Below are 21,539 nucleotides of genomic sequence, written 5' to 3'. Positions count from 1 at the left end.
GTGCCTGGGGGGTCCCTCCTGAGAGGCAGCCCTGGCACCGAGCTCCACTCACTGCTGGGCTGAGGCACAGTGAGAGCGCAGAAAATTAAGGAGAATAGGGAGTAATAAACGTGACGGTTTTGGGATAATTTAAATCCAAGTCATGCCCAGCCAGGGAGTTTATCATTCAAGTTGCCCACAGCTGAGCTTTGTGTAACCTTGGGTAAGTGAAGGGATCCCACACACCTCTAGTACGATCTGTGGTGAGTTCTTTAGTGCTCAAAATCTACTTTTTAAGTGTTGTAAAACACTGCAATCAAAAAATAGAAATTAAATTCTAATGGGGCTGTTCCAGAGCCCGGGCCGAGGCCTCTCATGGAAGCTGTTGCTTGCAGCAGCCCTGCCAGCACATAAATCTGTGGCGTCAGAGGGAACAAAAAGTTCCCATTGGCAAAGATCGTCTCTAAAGAAAGATGAGGGGACTGATGGGGGGAATAAAGGGAAGAAAAGCAAATTAGATCAAGGTTCAGTGAGTGACCTCAGGGTTGGGGTCTGCCAGGAGGATCAGTGTGGGAGGGTTATTCTTGTGCCTTGACACTGTTCAATGTTGAAAGAGTCTTTTGACCCATCGGTGGATGAGCAGGAAAGGGGCTGCTGGAGCAGGATGGGGCTGGGAGCAGGCGGGGAAGGGGCCGGGGACAAGCAGAGGGAGCAGGCGGAGGGAAGGGGCTCAGAGTGGACAGGGGGAACAGGCAGGGAAGGGGCCAGGAGTGGGCAGGGAGCAGGAAGGGAGAGGGTTGGAAGTGGGCAGAGGGAAGGGGCTGGGAGCAGGATTCCTGTTTCAGCCTTTCCATATAATAACTCAGGATCTGCTGCAGAAAACGGCCCGGGTGTCTCGGCTGATGCAGCTGAGCTCCTGGTGTGCTGGCAAAGGGTACAGAGGTGAGGCTTTGATTTCCCTGGATGTGGGAATTCCTGTTGTTCCTTCCACGTGCACAGTCCTCCTGAGGCGTTGCTCCACTGATGAATTTCTTTGGGAGCTGCTGCAGGGACCTGTGGGCTTCCCAGACTCTCCCTCCCTGCCCACTGGGGTTGGGAATCAGTCCAGGACCCCAAGGAGCTGGGATGCTCCGTGGCAGCTCCCTGTGCTGGTGATGCCAGGCCTCAGTAGGACTGACTGGGCTGAAGGGTGCCTCTGGCTCCAGCACCATCCCAGCTATCAGGGATTTGGGAAGCCCCTCCTTTGGGAGGAGAGGAGATGTGAGAGCCTCAGCTTTCGTGTCAAATCAAGCATCCCAGGGCTGGTATGTGTGTTATGCTGAGACTTTGGAGGGAAGCTCAAACATTGACTCAAATCCACTCCAAAGGCTTGGAAAAAAAACAACAAAGCGAACCCACGAGGTGTTTGTTTATTTTCTGGAACTCTTGGGATTTTCCAGCCAGCCTCATGACTCCCTTGGGCTCTGACTCACTGGGATGAAATGGAAGGCCTGCACTGGGCAACTGAGGGTTGGTAGGCAGGGGGCTGAGGGGAAGGGGCTGCCTGGGGGCTGCTGCTTGCCCCTTGAGAGCCCTTGTCCTGCTGCTGCATCCCAGTGATGGTGGCTGCAGCCTGGCCCAGGGCTCTCCCAGGGCAACAGCTGGATGCTCTTGGTCCACACTGGGAAACCTTGTGTGTGTGGAGATGGTCTGCATGTGTGAGGAGGGGTCGATAGCGACGCTGCCCCCTTGGCAGCCCACCCTGAGGGTCTGTGGGTGGCCCTGGGTCCTGCCCCCGATGCTTCAGGCTCCCCTTTACTGGCTGTATCATAGAGCAGATCTGTTTCCTTCCTAGTGCAGAGGAGAGAAGGGAATTTTTCCTGGTATCAGAAATGGATGGGTTTTTTCTAGAGAAGTGGGCAGGGGCTGATGGGAGCTTTGCACTTCTCTGGGAGCAGCTTTAGCCAAGTTTGAAGCAGCTGGAGCAGGTTTTGGCATGAGCACTCACCCTGTGCTCAGCGGGAAGGCTCCAGTGGTCCCTCCCCTCCGCGCTTCCCAGATGTTGTAACTTTTGGTGAAGTCTGCCTTGGGTTGGTTCCTGGCCTCATTCCTCGAGGTGGTCTGCAGAGAGGCTTGGGCAGCCCCCATCCAGCGGCACGGCACGGGGTAGGGAGCTCCTGGAGTGCTTGGCGCCACTGGCTGGCGTATGGTCATGGTTTTGGAGGGACGAGGAGGGCACCAGGGCTGCACGTGGGCTCCCTGTGCGCTGCCCAAACCCGCGGCCTGCGGGCGCTTTGGGGCACCTGCCAGCAGCGCGCCACGTCCCCGGCCCCGGGGCAGCCGCAGCGGGCAGGGCTGTGCTCCAGGAGGGAAAACCTGTTCAGGCATTTTCTCTCGTGCCCATTGCCGTAAGACACTGGAGCTTGAGTAATCCACGGGGCTGGTGCCCGAGATCTGCTGGATAAGCCGGCACTGGCGTTGCGCCGGGGCAGCCCAGGAGCGTGTTGGGATGTGCTGGAGGAGGCTGTGGGCTTGGACCCCTGGGCTGGTGTGGGGCTCAACCCATCGGAGTCACCAGTGGTGCCCTGGCTGTGCAGGGGGAAGTGCAGAGGCTTTGCTTGCCCAGGGTTTCTGTGGCAGCCACGGTGCCACTTGGTCTGGTGGGACTCCGGGATACAAAGGCTTTGGAAGTGCAGTGTCCCCTCCACACCTCTGCAAAGTCCCCTAAAGCCCCCCAGGCACTGCCGGGGCAAAAGGAGTCCCCAAGCAGCACCAAGGCTCTGGCCACAGAAGAAACTCCGAAAATGCCATTTGTGCCATTGCTTGGTGATGGTTTTGATGACTTTTTGGTGGGTTGAGGCATTTTGTTTATTTCTCCAGAGGCAGAACAGCAAAGGGATAAAGGCAGAAGGACTGGGACTCTCTGCTCTCGCGTGCACAAGGAGTTAAAGCCTTCCCCAGCGTTGGCGCGTTCAGCCCGAGGCTCAGTTTGTACCGTGAGCGTCTATCTCAGCATCTCCAGTGCTGCTTTGAACAGTCTCACCGTGGCTTTACATAAGCAACAAATCAGCCAAAGTAAGCCCCATCCCAGGCAGTTGTTGGCGCGTTGGTTCCACTTCCCAGAGAAACCCGAGGGTTTGCGTCCTCCTCTGCGCTGTGGCAGCGCCCACGACGTGACCTGCGAGCCCGGGCGTGGCTGGGCTGGCCGGGCGGGAGCGGGGAGCGCTCCCGGTCCCGGCTGCCGGCGTTCCCAGGATCCTGCCTGCTGCCCCCGCAGCCAGGTGTGGGGCAGGGAGCCCGCAGCACCCGCAGAGCTCACCCAGCCGTGCAGCTCCCACTCCCCTCGGCGTGGCTCAGAGCCAGGCAGGGAGAAACTCGGGACAGGTTCCCCGGGAAATGTGGGATGGCCCGGCAGAACGTGGGGATGAACGTGCCCCCGGCAGCTCTCACACGCCGGTGCTGGGAAGGTGGAAATGTTGGTTCAGTGCAGGCACGTCCCGCAGGAAGCAGGAGTTTGGGAGGAGGTTATTTATGCAGCAGCTGTCTCCACAGGCTTTGCACTTCATAGGATCACAGAATATCATGAGTTGGAAGGGACTCACCCCTTCTGGCCAGCTCCTCCACTTTTTCCATCCAAATTTGTTCTGCTAGGGTAGGCAAGGAGGGGAGACCCTGGTTCTGGTGTCATCCTCCAGCCCATGCCTGGTCCTGCTCCATGCCAGCCTCTCACACCGGGAGACAGCTGTGGATGAGAGGGGAGGGTCTCCCAAGGGGCACACTGAACTTCATTGTCCCCATTTATTCCTGCCCTGCCTTTCCCAGCACTGGGATACGGGTTTCTAAACTCGGGGGCTCTTCCTGCTCCTGTGGGCAGGAACACAGCAAGGCCCCAATGGAAGAACATTTTCATCAACGGCTCCCAATGCTACTCTCATCTGTCTTCAAGGTATTAAGGGAAAGTAGCAGGTTGTTTCCTTCAGAGAGGCTGTTCCCACGTCAGTCCAGAACAAATAAGAATGCTGGGGCTGCGTGGGGACATGCTCCAGGATCATCCTGGCTGTCCTCAGGGTATTCAGGCATCTTCGGGATAGGGAGGACTTTGTATGGCTCAGTGCTGGGCTGTGCCTTCCTGTCGCTGCTGCCTGCCTCATGCCAGCTCCCTCCATCGGGGTCAGGTGCTGCCAGGTACCACCAGGAATCTCTGGGTGCCGTCAGGGCCTGGTGCCATCTCTTACAGCCCCGGTGCCCGAGTGCTGACAAAAGTGCAAGGTTTGCTGCTGCCTTTCAAACCCTGACACTGATGTTTTGTGACAATTAGTCTTGCTATTTTTATCAGTCTAATTAGCAGCGTTATTAATATTATCAAGGCACCACAGTGGTAATTATATGTCTGCTGAACATGTGCTATCAGTGCTGTTCCAATCCAGTGTGTTTCCGCCTGACATTATCCCACCATTAGCATTGTTTGTTGTGTGCTGCAGAAGATAATTTGATGCTCCTAAACACTGCAGTCCTCATTAGCAAACTGTCCCCATGTGGCCCAGCTTTTGAGAGTGATGCCATCAAGTGGTGCGGCTTTCTTAGGGATGTTTCTCTGGGAAATCTTCCCCGTTTTGGGGGTTTCCTGTCCATCAGACTCTCCCTCAGATGGGAGGAAATCCTTGGAAGATCCTGCCCCCCAAAATAAAGCAAGCAGATCTTTGCTCTGGCATCTGCAGGAGCTTTTCTGGTCTTTTGCCTGGAAAAGGTTTAAACTGAGAGGAATCCTTCAATATGGGACAGGTGAAGAGATGCGTGTGATTCCTGACATTCTCCCGCCTGCTGTTCTGCCTCAGCCAAATGTCCTGCGGCTCCAGCTCCTCCGGCTGCTGCTGCAGAGATGGGGGAAGGAATGAAAAAGGCTCCTGAGTGTGCGCAGGAGTTGGATCAACAGGGAATTAAAACCCAGCTGCTGGAGCATTTGATCAGCTCGTTTGATCATCGGAGCTGGAAGATGAATTTTCAGGGCATACTGGGAGAGAGAAGGCTCCGGAGTGCAGGCTCTGTTCCGTCATCAGGCGCTGGCAGCCAGCTCACTGCCCCCTCTCCACCACGAGCCCCTGATGGGCCTGTGAGGGGGGAAAGCTGTGAAAAAGGGGGGCTGAGGAATTAGTATTTAGGAGTCTTGCAATGACTCGCCCTGTGTCCTGCTGGGAGGGGCTCGGAGGGGGCTCCCTTGTGCAGGTGGTTCTGGTGCTTCTGGCTGCCCAACTCAGTTCCTGCTGGTGGGATGCACCCCAGAGATGGCATGGGTGTCACAGCCCTGGAGATGGGTGTCACATCTTCCAGACAGGTGTTTCAGCCCTGGAAATGGTGTCACAGCCCACAGATGGGTGTTGCAGCCCCAAGATGGGTGTCACAGCCCCAGAGATGAGTGTAGGCAGGGTGGTTTCCTTCCCTTTGAGTTTCTTACTGAGCTTTTCCTAGCTCAGGTGTCTGTCCATCCTTGGACGTTGTCACCCAGCACAACCTCCTCCTCTTCCTCCTCAGCCCTCATTCCCCATCTGCCTCTAGCTCTCATCCCTTCTAGCATGGACTGTCTGATTTCAGGCTCTGCCAGCTCCTGGATGGAGGAACTGAGAAAGAATCCATAGGGACAGGAGCTGGGTGCCAGTGCTGTGGCAGGTAACAGTGAGGGGGTGATAGAGGCTGTAGAAGCATGAGGAGGATGAGACACCAAACAAACCCTCAGTCTGGGACAAACAGGCAGGCTGGAGCCTGAGCCACTTGCAGATATAATTTATGCATTTATTGCCAATTAATATTTTAGATTAAAACCATGTTCTGCACTGTAACATTTTAGATTAAAACTGTGTTCTGCAGTGTTTTGGCTCAGTAATGCTGAATCCTGTGTCATGCTCACGGCATAAGTCAGGCTTGGTGTCACCCGTGTCACTTGTCACTGACCTCTGGTGCCAGGTCTGGCTGATCTCTGCAGAATTCCCTATGTCTCCTGCCTTAATTTAAATGCAGGAGCTTTAGCTTCACTCTCCAGCTAATTTTGTATTTGTAATTCAAACCATTTCTTCCCGGTGTTTAGGCGTGAATTCTGCTTCGCAGCCACTTTATGTGTTTCCCATTCAGTTTGGGAGCAGCCAGAGCTCAATCCTGACGTGCAGCCTGGGTAGTGAGGAGGTGGGGAGCAGGTACCTTCTTCAGGATTCTTCCTTACTTCTTTCTTGAATTTTGCTAATTTGGTTTCAGAGGTGAGATAGGAATTGAATGAAGTGATTAGTAAATCTTTGATAAACCCATTATCTGGTGAAAATCACAAAGTGGCTCTTTTGATGTTGAATGGAACCAGATGTTCTTTGGGAATGTATGAATCTTCCATGAGTTTCTCTCTAGCACTGAACTCCCTGCTCAGTGCATTCCCTTTGAATTGCATCTCTTCATTTCTGCCACAGACACTTGGTTGTTTATTAAATGCAAATAGGAATTTGCGTAAATGACTTGCCAAACCCCAGATTTCCTTTAGCAGCCTCAGATGGGCATTTGTGCTCCTGAGATGATACCTCTGCTTGGAAAGGCTGTGGGAGCCTGTGGAACCCAGGCCATGGCCTGAGCCAGGTGTCACTGGTGCCTACGGGATGGTGCCGTGGCTCCTGAGGACATGTCACACCTCACAAGGTTTGCCTAATGAAACTTTGCTGGTTGTGAATCACACAGAGAGCCTCAGAGGGTGAGGAGGAAACTTTAATGGAAAAAGTTTTTGTTGATGCTCTTTCCGGTAGTTTGTCCTCTTCTGCCTTGAGTAATTGTTGGTGACACTGAGTTTCCTGCTATTCAGATGCACCCATGTACCTCACATTAAAATGTGTCAGGCTTTTTCCCTGGAAATTCCATCTTGGAATTCTCACACACCCTGTGAGTATCCCAGAGGGCTCTTCACAGCCACACAGTTACCTGCAGCCAGAGCAGTTAACACGATTGCAGGTCCTTAGAGCACCCCTGACAACTGCTGTTCACTGGAGTTCGTGTCATTCCTTGCCCTGCCCTGCCTTTCCCTGCCCTGTCCTTCCTTCCTTTTACCTGCTCTCCTCTTCCCTCCCCTCCTCTCCTCTCTTTTGAGGAAAACTTTGATGGTGTTCTTTGCCTACCGTGTATTCATAGAACTCCTTCAAAAGGTGCATCTTCTTTCCACCAGTCAGCTCTTCCATGAGGATATACATATTTATGGAATGAAGCATTACCTATCTTTTATACTGTGAAAGGATTTTGTTCACTTGGGCTTCAAAGCCAGCAGTGCCAGGGTGCTGGCTCATGCCTGACAGTCGGTCCTCAAATGTGGGGCTCTCAAGATGTCTCACGGTCTGATCTCTCCTCGAGCTGTGTTGTTGTTGGTTTGTCCTCTGGTTATCCCTGTGCCTTCTGACAGCTCCTCCAGGCACTTGGTGTGTTCTGGTTTCTAATCCTTCCCCATGCCTGAGACTGTTGCTCTGTGTTTCAGGCCATGGGTTGTGCCTGTCCTTTGGAATCTCTGCCTTCCCAGGGTTGTGGGTGACTCCTCCTTGACCTTGCCCTAGGGCTTGCTGGGCTTCTCTCCCATCAGGCTTCTGAAGTGCTGCTGGTGGAGCTCTCTGGGCATGGGACCATGTGAGCTGTCCACACCTGGGGGTCCTGCAGCCCCCAGATCTGACAGGATGTGCAACAGGGGTTTGTTCACCTGGGCGTCTTTAGGACACTGAGGATCTTGGGAAGGATCTGCACTGCTGCCAGCCCTGGATCCTCCAGCTCCAGCAGCAGGATCCCCAAGAGGTAGAAGGAACTTGTTCCCTTGCAGCCTCCACAGAGCGATCCTCCTGTGTAGGGAGGGCTTTGGGCATCATCCCCAAGGCCACAGTGACCCAAAAGGGTGACAAATGAGTCATTTTTGCTGCACAGGAGAGACAGAAACCTGAGAGGATGGAAGGCCAGAAGGCTGAGACTGAAGGAGCAGGTGGACATCCGCAGGGTCTTCTTTCTTTTTTTCTCTCTCTCTCTCCTCAATTTTTGTGGTTTCCTCACTGTGGCAGAATAAAATAGGGCCATTGTTAATGGCTTACTTTTCTGATAGAAGGGATTTTTCAGGGAAGCAGGAATCCCAGCAACATTTGGCTCCACTGGGGACAGCAGACCTTCTTCCTGGGTTCCTCCCAAAATGAGCCCTGGGGATTTCTGGGGCCAGTGTGGGGGGACTGCGGCTGGTGGAGAGCTCTGGGGCTGCTGCCAGCACTGGCTTCTTTCACTCACCATCACCCATCCTGCAGGGAGCTCAGAGGGGGAAGCTGGGGGGCTGTTCCCCAGCCCTTGCACCCCTCGGGCTGTGCAGCTGTGGTGGTTCCTAGAGCAGAGCATCAGAAAATGACCCCTCTATAACTCCTGGTTTGGAAGGAGCCGGGAATTACTCACTAGAGAAAAATTCCTGGAAAAAAAGGCATTGCTTGGAGCAATGGAAATCTTTTCCTTCCACTCTGTCTTTTTAAAGGAATAAATAAAAATAGTGGGAAATGTGCAAATAAACTCAGGACTCGCTGTAGTTTGGGATTTTTTTATAGCAAATGTAGCACATTTAATAAGATGTCTGAAAATCACATTCTTTTAAGCTGGAAAACACACGGCCTGAACTGAGAACTAAAATCTTGGTGTTTAACTAGGACAGCTCCAACAAGCAGATCATGCTTAGATGACTTCAGGAATGAAAACTGGCTTGTCACAGTCTGGACGAATTGAATAAAATATTTGAACAATTTTCAACGCTATTGTAATGATACAGAAAACCAGGATAATATCCAAGCAGAGAAGAATTGTTTTGGAGAGATTAAAGGATGCAAAGACTGAAGGACCTAAATCAGCCATATGCATTTCTGCCAGGATGAACCTCTGTGATGCCCAGAGGCTGCCCCATCCCTGGGATTGTTCAAGGCCAGGGGCTTGGAGCAACCTGGGATGGTGGAAGGTGTCCCTACCCATGGCAGGGGGTGGAACTGGATGAGCTTTAAGGTCCCTCCCAAACCAAACCATTCTGGGATTCACTGGTTCTGGTGAGTGCTGGGGGAACTGGGGGACCTGCCCAGATGCAAACAGCTGCCATGGGTGTGCTGGCACCATCTGCCCATCATCCCCATGGAGGCAGCAGGCAGTGCAGGGTGGCACTGAAATGTCCTCTTGGGGCTGTTGGTTGTCCTGTTGCTGCCCCATGGCTCGCTCACAGGAGTTACCCCACCCCGGGCTGGGGGGATGCCCTGGTCCTTCAGCAGCCCTGTGCCTCACGTGTGCCTCCTGACTGCTGCAGGGACTGGGGCCCAGGGCTGAGCTGCCACGTGTCCTGCCTCTCCATGACCTGGAAGTGGTGTTGAGATCTGTCCCAAAAAGTCTTGGTTGATAATGAAGGATGCAGGAGAGAGAACACCCAAAAGCTGCTGTGCTGTGCCCTGTCGTGGGAATGAAGGGAACCAGCCTCTGCTGGAAGTGTATTTGGTGGAAGTGTGGCAGCTGAACTTGTGTTTGGGCAGCTCCTGGTTTTCCCCTCCAGTTCCAGGAACTGCAGGAGTGTGCTGTGCTTTGCTGGGCTTCTGCCTTGTGCTGACTTTCTGATGGAGCTGCACACTTACAATGTAGGAGAAGGTCTGGTCACCCCGTAACAGGGAGGGTGTCAGCTGCCTTATTCCCATCCTTTTTCTCATCTTAGCCAGGAAAATAGCTGTTGGGAAGAAGGGGTTAAAACTGGAAGATTTGGCGAGGAGGGATACTCTCGCTCAAAGGAACCTTGCAGCTGGGAATGCTAAGAACATCTGTGTGGGAAAACTCCATTTATTATGCCTAATGCTGTTCATCCTCTGCCTGTTTTGAGAAGTAGAATTCCTGTGTAGGGTAACCCTCTCTGACAGACGTCCTGGAGCCTCCTGCTGGGCAAGAGAGAGATGATAAAAACACAGCCTTATGATAAACTGCGTGTGCACAAAGCCCTCGGAGTTACTGGGGCAGACAGCCCTGCCTGCTGGGATGAGCCGAGCCTGGCGGAGCAGTGTCCCCGTGTGTCTCTGGCTGCTGGGATGAGCCGAGCCTGGCGGAGCAGTGTCCCCGTGTGTCGCTGCCGCCCAGCACTGCTAGCGAGGTACTGAAATGAATCCACTCTTCGCATTTCCGCCGTGGTTTGGTGTCACCCTGGTTACCTGTGTGTGTTGGTTCATACAACAGCCCATTGTGGCTTGCCAAGGAACAGCTCGTTCCATGGGAGACATGCGTGTGTGGCCAGGCTCCAGCAGCAGAGGTTCTCCAGCACCACCAGCCATTCCTCTTCTCCCTGCAGTGAGGAGGACGGCCTGTGCCAAGGATTTCCAGGTGTTCGGGCTCTTACAGCATTTTGCCTGAAGGAATATTTTTGGAAGCAAAGCCCCTGTTGCTGTTAAGTAGCACAGGGACGGGGGCAAACAGGGGACAGGGAATGTGCACCCTGGAGCTGCACCAGACAGCCAGACACAAACCTTGCCAAAACCATGCTCAGGCCAAGTCTGCAACTAATCAGTGACTTTGGAGAAACAACAACACTAAACTAGTTTGTGTGACTTTTCCCCCTTGTGACTTTTCCCCAGGACAGCTTTGATTTACAGGAGAATTAGCGTCACTCCCCGGTCCTCAGGTTGTCTGCAGGAGCAGGAGCATTTGGTCACATTCCTGGGTAGCAGAGGCCAAAGAGTGAGGCATTGGGAGGAGGTGAGTGGGACCCCAGGTCGCTCTGTTGGCAGGTGACAGAGCAAGTTTTACCCGCAGCCATTTCTGTCCCTCTCATTTCTTCAGTTGAGATGTACCCCAGAAAGGCAGGAGCTCTGCAGGCTTGCGTGTGTGTGTCAGGAGAAGCTGAGGTCTCCACCATGGCTGAGGATGTGCTTCAGTTGTGTCCCTGGCGTCTGCAAGGTTGTGCCACAGGGACAGGGCAGTGCTGGGGACAGTCCCAGACCTGGCAGCAGTGTGACTGTGCAAAGCCTGGCCATGTGCCATGTCCAGAGGGCTGAGCGAGGCTGGAGATGGCCCCGGACCTGGCGGCAGTGGGACTGTGTGAAGCTCTGGCTGTGTGCTGTGTCCAGAGGGCTGAGCTCCAGGAATGTGCTGAGCTTCAGAGAGAATTATGTCAGTGCAGCTGGAGCCTTGGGCTCTCCAGGAAGTGCCTCAGGCAGAGCAGGACCCTGTGGGCAGAGCTGCTGCACCGTGGGGTGCCCCACAGGAGTGTGGGTATGAGTGGCACCTCACCATGAGCGAGGCAGCTGCACGGCAGATCCAGAGTGTGCTTTTAGCTCATGTGCTGGGACAAGCAACAGGTTTGCTCCCCAAAATCAGGCAGGTTCGGACGATGCTGGTTGGCTCAGCCCAAGAGAAGATGCTCCAGAAGAGCCGACAGGACACAAATCCAGTATGTGCTGAGTCGGCAGCAGCACGTGCAGCAGCTGCAAATCCCACACTTACTCTGGTTTTTCTGCTTTATTTTTTTCTCTTCTCAATTTAAATTCCCAAGGAGACACAAGACACAGTAAATGCTGATGCAGCCCGTGCTGGAATGCTTTGTGGAGGAGCATGGATCCCACCTGCCTGCCTCTGCCCTCCAGTCCCTGCCCAACCCAGCACAGCTGCTCCTATGGGCTCTAGATGGTTCCTTCCTGCTTTCATCCCGTTTACAAATTGGAGCATGGCCACTGAAATGGTGGATTTACCCCACCGTGAGCAGGATCCAGCCCTAGGTCTCACCAGGCTGGGATTACCCTGTGCTTTCTGTGAGGTGAAGGGGATGCGCTGGGAGCACCCCCAGGCTGGGCACTGGGAGCCCTGGCTGTGACAAACCTACCCCTGTGTCACCTGCATCCTCAGCCCTGCTCCCCATAGGGAGCTTCCTTCCAGAGCTGCTTCCCAGCTGAAGGTGAGCATAGAAGGAGACAGTCAGGGTTGAAACCTAATAGATCACCAGGGATTAAACCTGATGAATGGATTTGGAGCTGCTCTTCTATTGCTCAGACTGATCAGGGTACAAGGGCCATGTCACCCTTAGGTGTGTGTTGGTCGAGTGCATCCCCATGTCCCCATCCCCTCCGTGCCGGGGGGTCACTGCCAGCACCCCTTTGCCTGGCTCAGGCTCTGGCTCTTGACTCTTCAGCACCACCAGAGTCCCCCCAGCCCCATGCCGTGCAGAGCCACTTGGTTTCTAGGTCAGCTCTGCCAGTGGGGTGACAGCAGCCCCAAATGCTGGCAGAGGTTTCAGCTCTTGCTCAGTCTCTTTTGCTCCAAAGCGACTTAAAATGCATTCGTGTCACACGCAGCAGCTCAGTCCTGTCTCTTTGTCACTTGTCCCACTGTCTAGGGACATTCTCCGAGCGAAGCCCAGTAGCTGACTGGCTTTGCATATTTTTCCCTGAAGTTTTTTTTTTTCTTGGTGGTGGGAACTGATTCTAAACACAGAATTGTGGAATCACAGAATGGTTTGGGTTAAAAGAGACCTTAAGCTCATCTTGTTCCACAGTTCTTCCTGGGCAGGGACACCTTCCACTGTCCCAGGCTGCTCCAAGCCCCAATGTCCAGCCTGGCCTTAGACACTGCCAGGGATCCAGGGGCAGCCACAGCTGCTCTGAGCACCCTGTGCCAGGGCCTCCCCACCCTCACAGGGGAGAATTTCTTCCACATATCTAACCCAAATTTCCCCTCTTCCAGTCTGGATCACCTGGCTGTGCCGCTGCCAGGGCTGGTGGTGGGCAGTGCCGTGTTCAGCCCTCTGTGCAATCTGTGGGAAGGGGAGGTGGGAGTGGGAGCAGCGCCGGGCTCAGGACCTGCTGTGGCCACTGAGAGGAGCCTGATCTGTGCAGTGCTGTCAGTGCCTTGGAAGTGTCCAGGGCCAGGTTGGACAGGGCTTGGAGGAACCTGGGATAGTGGAAGATGTCCCTGCCCATGGCAGGGGTTGTATGAGATGAGCTTTATGGTCCCTTCCAAGCTATTCTGTGATTTTAGTTTGGCAGCGCAGAGGCAGCTGCCAGTGGAGTGAGAGGATGCTGCACGAACCCCACTATCGCTGTCCTGCTCCAAAATCCCCTCAGAGCAGATGGGGTTGGACTGAGCCGGGGGGGGGGGGGGGGCTACCTGCAGGTCACCCTGCCCAGCTGCTGCTTCCCCAGAAAGCTGCCCCAGCATTCCTGAGACAGACTACATCAATTCCATCATCCCCACAGAGCCAGTGGGTGCCTGGGGCAGAAGCTCAGTGCAGAGCAGCATTTTGGCTGGGAACAGGGACACGGGTGGAGGTTCCCAGGGCTCCAGTGCAATTACAGCTGCCTCATGCTATCAACAATTTTGTGGTTTTAAAAAATGAGCAGCTCCCTCAGGAGCTCTGTGGCAGACTCCTGATGCCCTGGGCAATGTCCTGGCGACATCTGGCTTCCCTGTGCTGCTCCAAAACTAGTCAGAGGGCAGCCTGCAGCAGTCCTGCTCTGTGCTGGGACCTGGCAGCGCATCCTCAGCCCCGAGGGCTTGACTGTGCGTCCTCAGCCTGGCAGCAATCCCAGACGGCCGCTGCAGGTGCTCGTCCCCTGCCCTGTCCAGGTGGGGCTGGTGAATAGTGGTGGCTTCCAGGAACTGGTTTTCCTGCTGCTTTGGCATCCAGGGTGCATTTTGGAGTGGGTTTGACTTGGTGCCTGTGTGCCTGCGCGTGGGTTGGTGGATGCACACGTGATTTGTGTTTGTGGCGTGCAGGAGGATCAGGGCAGGGATTCGCCTCCATTATTGGAAGTGATTATAGATGAACAGGGGCACTGAGAAAAGCCCTGAGTAAATCACTGTATCACTCTCCAGTCTTGGCTGCCTTCCCGTGAAGATAAATGCAGAAACCTGTCTGTGATAAGGCAGAGCCAAAGGACACCCTCTGTGCCGTCGTGCCAGGCTGAATTCCTCGCCCCTCAGAGCAGCGCTGAGAGACAGCAGCATCGACCAGCAGCCACCCAGAACCCCTGCATTCCTGTCCCTAGGGCTTTCCCAGCTCCAGGGTTCTCCAAGTCCTCTCGTCCCACACCCACAGGTTCATGCTGCTGGAGGAAATCCGAGGCTTGCGTGGCCCAAACCCCTGGGGATTGGACCCCCTCAGCCTCAGGCCTGTGTGATGTGTGGGGACCCTGTTCTTTGGCCACCTGCATGGGGCTCAGAGCCTGCTCTGCTCCGTCTCTCAGCTGGTTAAAGCCACAAGGCTGATGGCTTTTCCCAGTGTGAACCAGCCTCCAGACTGGTGGATGGGCTGGGGACCGGCCATGGAGAGCAGCTCTGGCCAGGCGCAGGCAACGCTGTGTTTGATGAAGCACAGGGACCAGGAGGACACCATGTATTTATAGTTCCTGAAGTTGTCTTGAGCCTGGAGCCTTGATGCCTTCTTCAAACACAGAAATCCATGTTCAGTTCAACTGTTTGTTTGGTGTTTGGAGAAAAAGGAAAATGGAGTTGTTGCCCGTTGTGCCCATAACTGAACAAACACGAGCATTGGTGCTCGCAGGTCAGTGCTGTCTGGCTGCTCTCCTCTGGCTGGGTGGGAGGGGATTTAGTGTGCATCTGGTCACTGGCAGGTAAAGAGTGCACGTGCTGAGCTGCTCTGTTGGAGTTGTGGGAGGATTTGATCCTGTGGGTCTCGGGATGGGGGAGGTTCAGCCCCTGCCCCACGGTGCCCGTGTCCAGGCACTTCCCTCTCTGGTCCTGCTGTCCATAGGTGACCCAGCCCCTTCTCCCCATGGCCCTTTTTCTCACTTCTTTCCCCATTTGTAGAGAAATCACCTATTTGTATTTCAGGACAGAAGGTGGAGGTTTGGGTAAATGACAGGCATTTTATAAGCAATTAAAACCCAACCTCTGTAATTGCTGTAATTTATATACACCTACAAAATAACCAGCTGGTGTGATCCAGGCTTCAAGCCCATTTTATTTGTTTCAGCATGTCAAACAGACGGAAATGTTCCATCTGTGTTTTCCTGGGATGCAGAGGGGTTGGCAGCGAGAGTCCGTGGGTGCCCCGAGTGGCAGGGGAGGAGCAAAGGGCTGTGGAAGCATCAGTGACACCAGTAAAGTGCCACCACTTGCCTCAGCATCGCCCCAGAGGATCTGTGATGAAGGGATTGATGCTCGGGGCAGTGTTTATGTGTGTTTATGGATGGAAGGAGTGATGCCATCCCCGAGACAACTTGGGATGCTGCAAATGGGGTTTGAGCACAAAGCTGTGTGCTTCAAAGCTGTACCCCCAGCCCCCACCCTGCCCTCCATCACACCCTGGAAGATTAAAGCAGAGTGGTGCGAGTTCAAAGCTGCAACCTCAGTGCAGCCACGCTGGTGACGAGGGAGGTAATTAGCAAGTGAAATGTTCGTTGCTGTAGTGAAATGATGTTTATAATATTGGGCTGTGAGGAAAGGGGGGCGGGAGCAGCTGGCTTTGCCATTATCCATACAGCCCCACTCTGTGAACCCTTCCAGCATAACGAAGGCTCCCTGGGTTTTATTCTATTTCTCCAGCCTGTTCCTGTGTTCTGCCTTACTTGCCCTTGGCCAGCAATTTTCAGAGTTGCAAACGAGCTCAGAGTATTTTAGGAGCCAGTGGTTTTTCAGGAATGAGTGCTCTGCCTGTGTTCCGTGCCTGTGATTCACGTTCTCCTGGCTCAGTAGCCCCCAATTACCCATCTGTGCGGAGGGGGGCTGTGTTTATGGGTCTGCTGGAATCAGATCAAAGCCTCAGACTGCAGTTCCTACCTGCAGATAAATGAACCACCTCAGGGACCCTCTTCCAGCCCTGGAGTTTAAAATATTAATAGGGTATCATTTCCTGACAAGTGCTGCAACAGGTAGCGAGTGCTTTGTTGTAAAGCATTCCTGGTAGCAGAGCACGTGGAGCTGGCAGTGCTGTGTCACTGAAGTTGTTAACAGCCACAAACTGTGTTCCCCCCATGGCCACAGATATCGATATCCCCTCAAATGGGGTTTTCATTTGTGCTTCACTGGATCCCCTCCTTCTCCCAGAACATTGCAGCCTGTGGGCACCAGAGCAGGCCCAGGGATCCCCATCCTGCTCAGGTCGTGCTCTGCTGGCAGAGATCTGCTGCCCATGATCCACTGGTCATGACCTCCTGGTCAAGATCTGCTGGCTGGGATCCACTGCCCATGATCCACTGCTCATAATCTTCTGGCCGTGATCTGCTGGCTGAGGTCTGCTCTGGTGAGCAAAGGGCAGCGTGGCTGGGGACTGAAGCCAGCACAGTGCAGCTGAGCTCTCCCTGCCTGTGCCATCGTTGCTCCAGCTGAGGTGGTTGGCAGAGGAGACATCCCTCTCCCATGGCTCATCAGGCTCTTGTTCATCTCCCTCACCCTGTGCAGAATAAAATTGGTGATGAAAATAGCCAAAATTTGCTCTCCAAAGGAGTGGCAAAGGGCAGACACCCACACTGTCCTCTCCAGCTGGTGACACCACTGGGTCACCGCGGTGCTGGGCTCGGTGTCTCCCCCATGGCAAAGCTCCCTGGCATGGGCAGGAGCTGCCAAGGACCCCCAGAGCCTTCGCCCAAAGTTGTTCCAGTGTCCCTCCCTCAGGCAGTGTGCTGGGTGGCAGAGGGTCTCGGTTGCTGGCACGGGACTGGGGACACTCCAGCTTTGCTGATCTCTGTATTTTTCTTCTTTCTCCCATTTCTGGACCTGCAGCAAACCCTGGAGACAAATCTCACCAACCTGGTTAAACGCAACAGCGAACTGGAAAACCAGATGGCCAAGCTGATACAGATCTGCCAGCAAGTGGAGGTGGGTGAGGGCCAGGAGGGGGCTGGGGGAGGTGCCTGGGGCAGCTCCCAGCGCAAGGGAGGCAATGCGTGGATCATCCCAGAGTCCTTTCCTGGGGGCTGCCCTGGGAGCAGAGTGAGTGTGGGGGGTAGTCCCAAGCAGTGGAGGACACAGGGGTGGTTCCCAGGGGTCTGAAGGAGTTGGCATGATTGGGAGCCACTGAGAAGAGGCGTGGGCTGCTGAGCTGGCTCCAGGCAGGAGGGCCTGCCCACTGCTCTGTGCTGGGGGCAGCAGATCCTTCTGGTGGAAGACAGTGACACGAGCATGGAAACAGGGCTCAGCCGGGTGACACTGAGCCTGTAACGAGGCTCATCAACTGGGTGACACTGAGCCTGCAGAGAGGCCTCAGCTGAGTGACACCGAGCATGCAGCAGTTCCTTGAACCACCTTCCCACAGGAGTAAACCCCAGGCTGCTGCCAGGATCGAAGCCATGGATTCAGGGGGAAGATTGCCAGTGCCTGAGAGAATGCAACAGTTGTTTTACTTCACCCTCGGGCACCCCAGGCCTTGTGGGGGATGCAAGTCCTGTGCCTCCCCTGCACCTCCCCCAAGCCATCCCATGGGCCCAGCAGGATGCAGGAATGCTGTGGTGGGATGTGGGGGTGTTGCCTCAGGATGCTGCAAGTGAGATGGAGGGATGCTGTGGTGCAGTGCTGTGGCAGGATGCAGGGATGCTGCAGCAGGACAAGGGGTGCTGCCTGTGCTGGCTGGAGCCGTTTGCCCAAGCAAAGTGTCTGGGATGCGTTTGCAGCTTGTCCTTCACCACCTGCGTCTCAGAGCAGCCGGGGCTTTGGGGCCCTGAAGGTGCTTAAATCCCCACGGTTCCTGCAGGCAGCATCAGCACTTTGTTCTTCACTCCCTCAATAATGTCCTGATGATCTGGCAGGAGGAAGTGAGTGCAGAAGCCCTTTCTGTGAGTGCCAGCGGGGCCAAGTGTGCCGCCAGCAGCTGGCAGCCAGTGTCACAATGTGCAAAGAGAAGGAGGAGGGGGCTGAGATGCTCTGAACTTCCAGCCAAAATAAGGAGCAGAAAAATCCCACTTGGCTCTGCAGCACTGCTGGCCTTCCGTGCCAATGCTCTGTGTCACTGGCGTTGTCCTGCTTCTCTCTGCCTGTGCATCTCCCTGCAGCAGGAATGGCTTTGTTGGAACTGTCTCTCCTGGGCTTCCTTTTCCCCAGAGCTCAGTGGGCTTGGAGTGAGTCTGGGAAAACAGATAGCAAATGGATGCTTGGCAGAGAGAGAAGGAGCCAGGGTGCCCTTGCAGAGCTCTGGTGACAGTCACCAGCCCTTGCTGCTCTGATGGGCCATGCTTTGGCTCTGAGAACGCACCAGGGATGGAGCAGGGATGTAGCTGGATGTCCTTCCAAACCTCTTCCTTTGAATCCAGCTCCAATGTCTTAATGACCTGATGTAGGATAAATTGAAAGATACTTGGTATTTCTGTCTGATCCTCGGAGTCTGAGACCTCTAAGCTGTCGTTTTTGACAGAATTTGGGAGTTTTCAGCTTTGTCAGACACTCTGCTTAAAATAACAGTTCCAAATAACATTTCTCAGCTATGCTGAATGTGCAGCCGGGCCCTCGGAGGCACCTTCGCAGAGAGCACAGTAAACTGTGAGGCAGAAAATATCTCTGCTCCCCATCAATCTGATTCCAGGGAATTTTGCTTTTGAGCTATTTGTGGACATGGCACACAAGCAGGCACATGCAATCCCCAGGTACTCTGCCCCTCAGACACGCTCACTGTAAATCTCATGGCATGTCCAGAGAATGGTGCCACCAACACCTCGAGGAACAGGGGTTCACCCCGGACAAGGGCACTGCAAGCGTCCTCAAGGCACTGGGCCTGTGCTGCTCCTCAAAGTGACTCTGCTGCATGGGGGGCTGCACTGAGAGATGTTGGAATGGCCAAATCCTGTGGCAGTAAGGGAAATGTGCACCAAGGAGAGCAGATAACGACCCTGTGGAGAAGCTGAGTTTGTAACACAGAGATGGTACCAGCCCAATGTCCCCATTGTGGGGAGAGCAGAAGCTGCACATGCGCCGTGGGGCTGAGGCCTCTGTGTCACACCAGCCTCCGTGTGAGCTCCTGGTGTCCCCAGGGCACAGCTGCTACACAGCCAAAAACCTGTTGAGGATCGTGGAGGTGGGATGGGGTCCTCTGCTCCCTCCCTGAGCTGCCGGGGCGCTGAGGAGGAGGTTTGCCGGTGTATGAGTCAGGCTGTGGGCTGAGATGCTGTTTCACATCCCCATGAGCTGCAGGACAAGCTTTTCCCAGAGCTGAGTTTATTCCAGGACTGTTGTCCCTAGCACATTCTCTCCCAGCACTGAGGTGGGTGAAGTGTTTTTCCCTCCCTTGTTACAACTAAAAGCTGCCCAGCTTTCCTGCAGCCACAGCACCTGCTGAGTCTTCACCCCCAAACCCAGCATTCACCTGGGAACTGGTTTATCTCTGCGGAGTGGTTTGGCCAGTGTCCAGGTGTTGTTGAGCCAGAGATTTGCCTGTGGAGCACTGCTGGTCTGCAGTACCCTCTCCAAGCTCTGCTGGCCCCTTGGGGGAACCCCAGCCTCGAAAATGCTCCTTTTTGGGCAGAAGGCAACTGGGAAAGGGACTGTGGTATCCTCTGCAACTTTACCTGCCTTCAGCCCCCCAGAACATGAACGTGATTGAGGGCAGATTTCTTGCCTTGGGCAGGTTTTCAGATTTAGGCTGTGGATGTCTACAGATTTACATTGTCCTGTAGCCATCCTGGAAGGGGAACCCTCCAGGCTGGGCTGTGGGACAGCAGCTGAGGTGCCAACCTCCCCTCCTGTCCCTTGGCCCAACATTTCCTTCCCACCACAGCAGCTCTGTCACAGCGGCACTGTCACAGCAGCTCTGTCACAGCAGCTCTGCCACAGCAGCTCTGCCACAGCAGCACTGTCACAGCAGCACTGTCACAGCAGCAGTGCCACAGCAGCTCTGTCACAGCAGCACTGTCACAGCAGCACTGTCACAGCAGCTCTGCCACAGCAGCTCTGCCACAGCAGCACTGTCACAGCAGCTCTGTCACAGCAGCAGTGCCACAGCAGCTCTGCCACAGCAGCTCTGCCACAGCAGCACTGTCTCAGCAGCTCTGTCACAGCAGCAGTGCCACAGCAGCTCTGCCACAGCAGCTCTGCCACAGCAGCAGTGCCACAGCAGCTCTGTCACAGCAGCACTGTCACAGCAGCTCTGTCACAGCAGCAGTGCCACAGCAGCAGTGCCACAGCAGCACTGTCACAGCAGCAGTGCCACAGCAGCTCTGCCACAGCAGCACTGTCACAGCAGCACTGTCACAGCAGCTCTGTCACAGCAGCTCTGTCACAGCAGCAGTGCCACAGCAGCTCTGCCACAGCAGCTGTCACAGCAGCTCTGCCACAGCAGCACTGTCACAGCAGCTCTGCCACAGCAGCTCTGTCACAGCAGCACTGTCACAGCAGCACTGTCACAGCAGCTCTGTCACAGCAGCAGTGCCACAGCAGCTCTGCCACAGCAGCACTGTCACAGCAGCTCTGCCACAGCAGCAGTGCCACAGCAGCAGTGCCACAGCAGCTCTGCCACAGCAGCACTGTCACAGCAGCAGTGCCACAGCAGCACTGTCACAGCAGCTCTGTCACAGCAGCTCTGTCACAGCAGCTCTGTCACAGCAGCAGTGCCACAGCAGCTCTGCCACAGCAGCTCTGCCACAGCAGCAGTGCCACAGCAGCTCTGCCACAGCAGCACTGTCACAGCAGCTTGCTGCAGGCTCCAGACCCTGGGGCCGTTCCCTGCCCCCCACTACATGCAGCAGATTGGGAAGATTTTCCACTGTTATTCCTCTGTGGAGCTCTCTGTGCAGACCATCAGCTGTCTCCCACTCCAGTGTTTCATAATCTGCTGGCCAGGTTTAAAAAAAGATCCTGTAGCAAAAATGTGGTTCACTCAAGGCTGCCTTTGGACTGCTCTGTGTTTCAGAGGAATTTGGGAGAATGAAATGAGCAAAACTGGTTTCTGTCCTGTAGTGTGCTTTAATGAAGTGCTAGGGCTTGATCCTTCCTCCATAAAGTGTATTCCCCCCTGTCCTGTCCTGTCCTGTCCTGTCCATCCTCCCATGGATACTGGTCTTCCTGGAGGCAGAGGACTGGAACCTCTGCCTGTGCCCCACTGCACTCTGTGTGTGCACCACTGTGAGCACAGCCATGGGAGTGTGTTGTGTGTCCCTGCCAACACCTCTGTGTTGTATGTCCCTGCCAACACCTCTGTGTTGCTGTTCTGGCCAGGTGAACACAGCCATGCACGAGGCCAAGCTGATGGAGGAGTGTGATGAGCTGATGGAGATCATCCGCCAGCGCAAGCAGGTCATCGCCGTCAAGATCAAGGAGACGAAGGTGAGGGGTCCCAGCTCATGTCCCTAGTCACATGTCCTGTGCCCACGGGGTGGCCACTGCAGGGTCTGCCCCGGTCCAGGAACAGCACTCCCGCAGCCAGGGAGTGCAGCGGGGCTGCAGCAGTGTGTGTTGCCTCGCCATGAGGGGTTTGCTTTGGGCAGCACCGGTGCATCTCCTTGTCCAAAATCTGGGTGTCCCTCACTGCTGCTGCCCTCCAGGCCACCCCACATCCAGGTGTCCGTCACTGCTGCTGCTGCCCCAGGGCTCCTTTGCCAAGGACAAAGCATGTGCTGGCTGAGGCTGGAGGAGGAGCAGTGTGTTGGTTAGCGTGACAAGTTGGTGCA

The 21,539-nt window shown here is 54.9% G+C and overlaps 1 protein-coding gene across 2 annotated transcripts in view; it reads left to right on the top strand.

Moving 5' to 3' along the window:
• LOC116450910 (probable E3 ubiquitin-protein ligase MID2) overlaps positions 1-21,539 on the top strand; it is a 63,853-nt gene that overhangs the window by 29,569 nt on the left and 12,745 nt on the right. For both annotated transcript variants that reach the window (XM_032123887.1, XM_032123888.1), the window contains exons 3-4: positions 16,672-16,767; positions 21,088-21,195. In XM_032123887.1, coding sequence (XP_031979778.1) covers positions 16,672-16,767; positions 21,088-21,195 — 204 coding nt within the window. The remainder of the gene's footprint in view (positions 1-16,671; positions 16,768-21,087; positions 21,196-21,539) is intronic.

Source organism: Corvus moneduloides, chromosome 14 (genome assembly GCF_009650955.1).
Source record: "Corvus moneduloides isolate bCorMon1 chromosome 14, bCorMon1.pri, whole genome shotgun sequence".
Taxonomy (NCBI): domain Eukaryota; kingdom Metazoa; phylum Chordata; class Aves; order Passeriformes; family Corvidae; genus Corvus; species Corvus moneduloides.
Note: the sequence above shows the minus strand (reverse complement) of the source record. Positions and strands in the feature narration are given on the sequence as shown.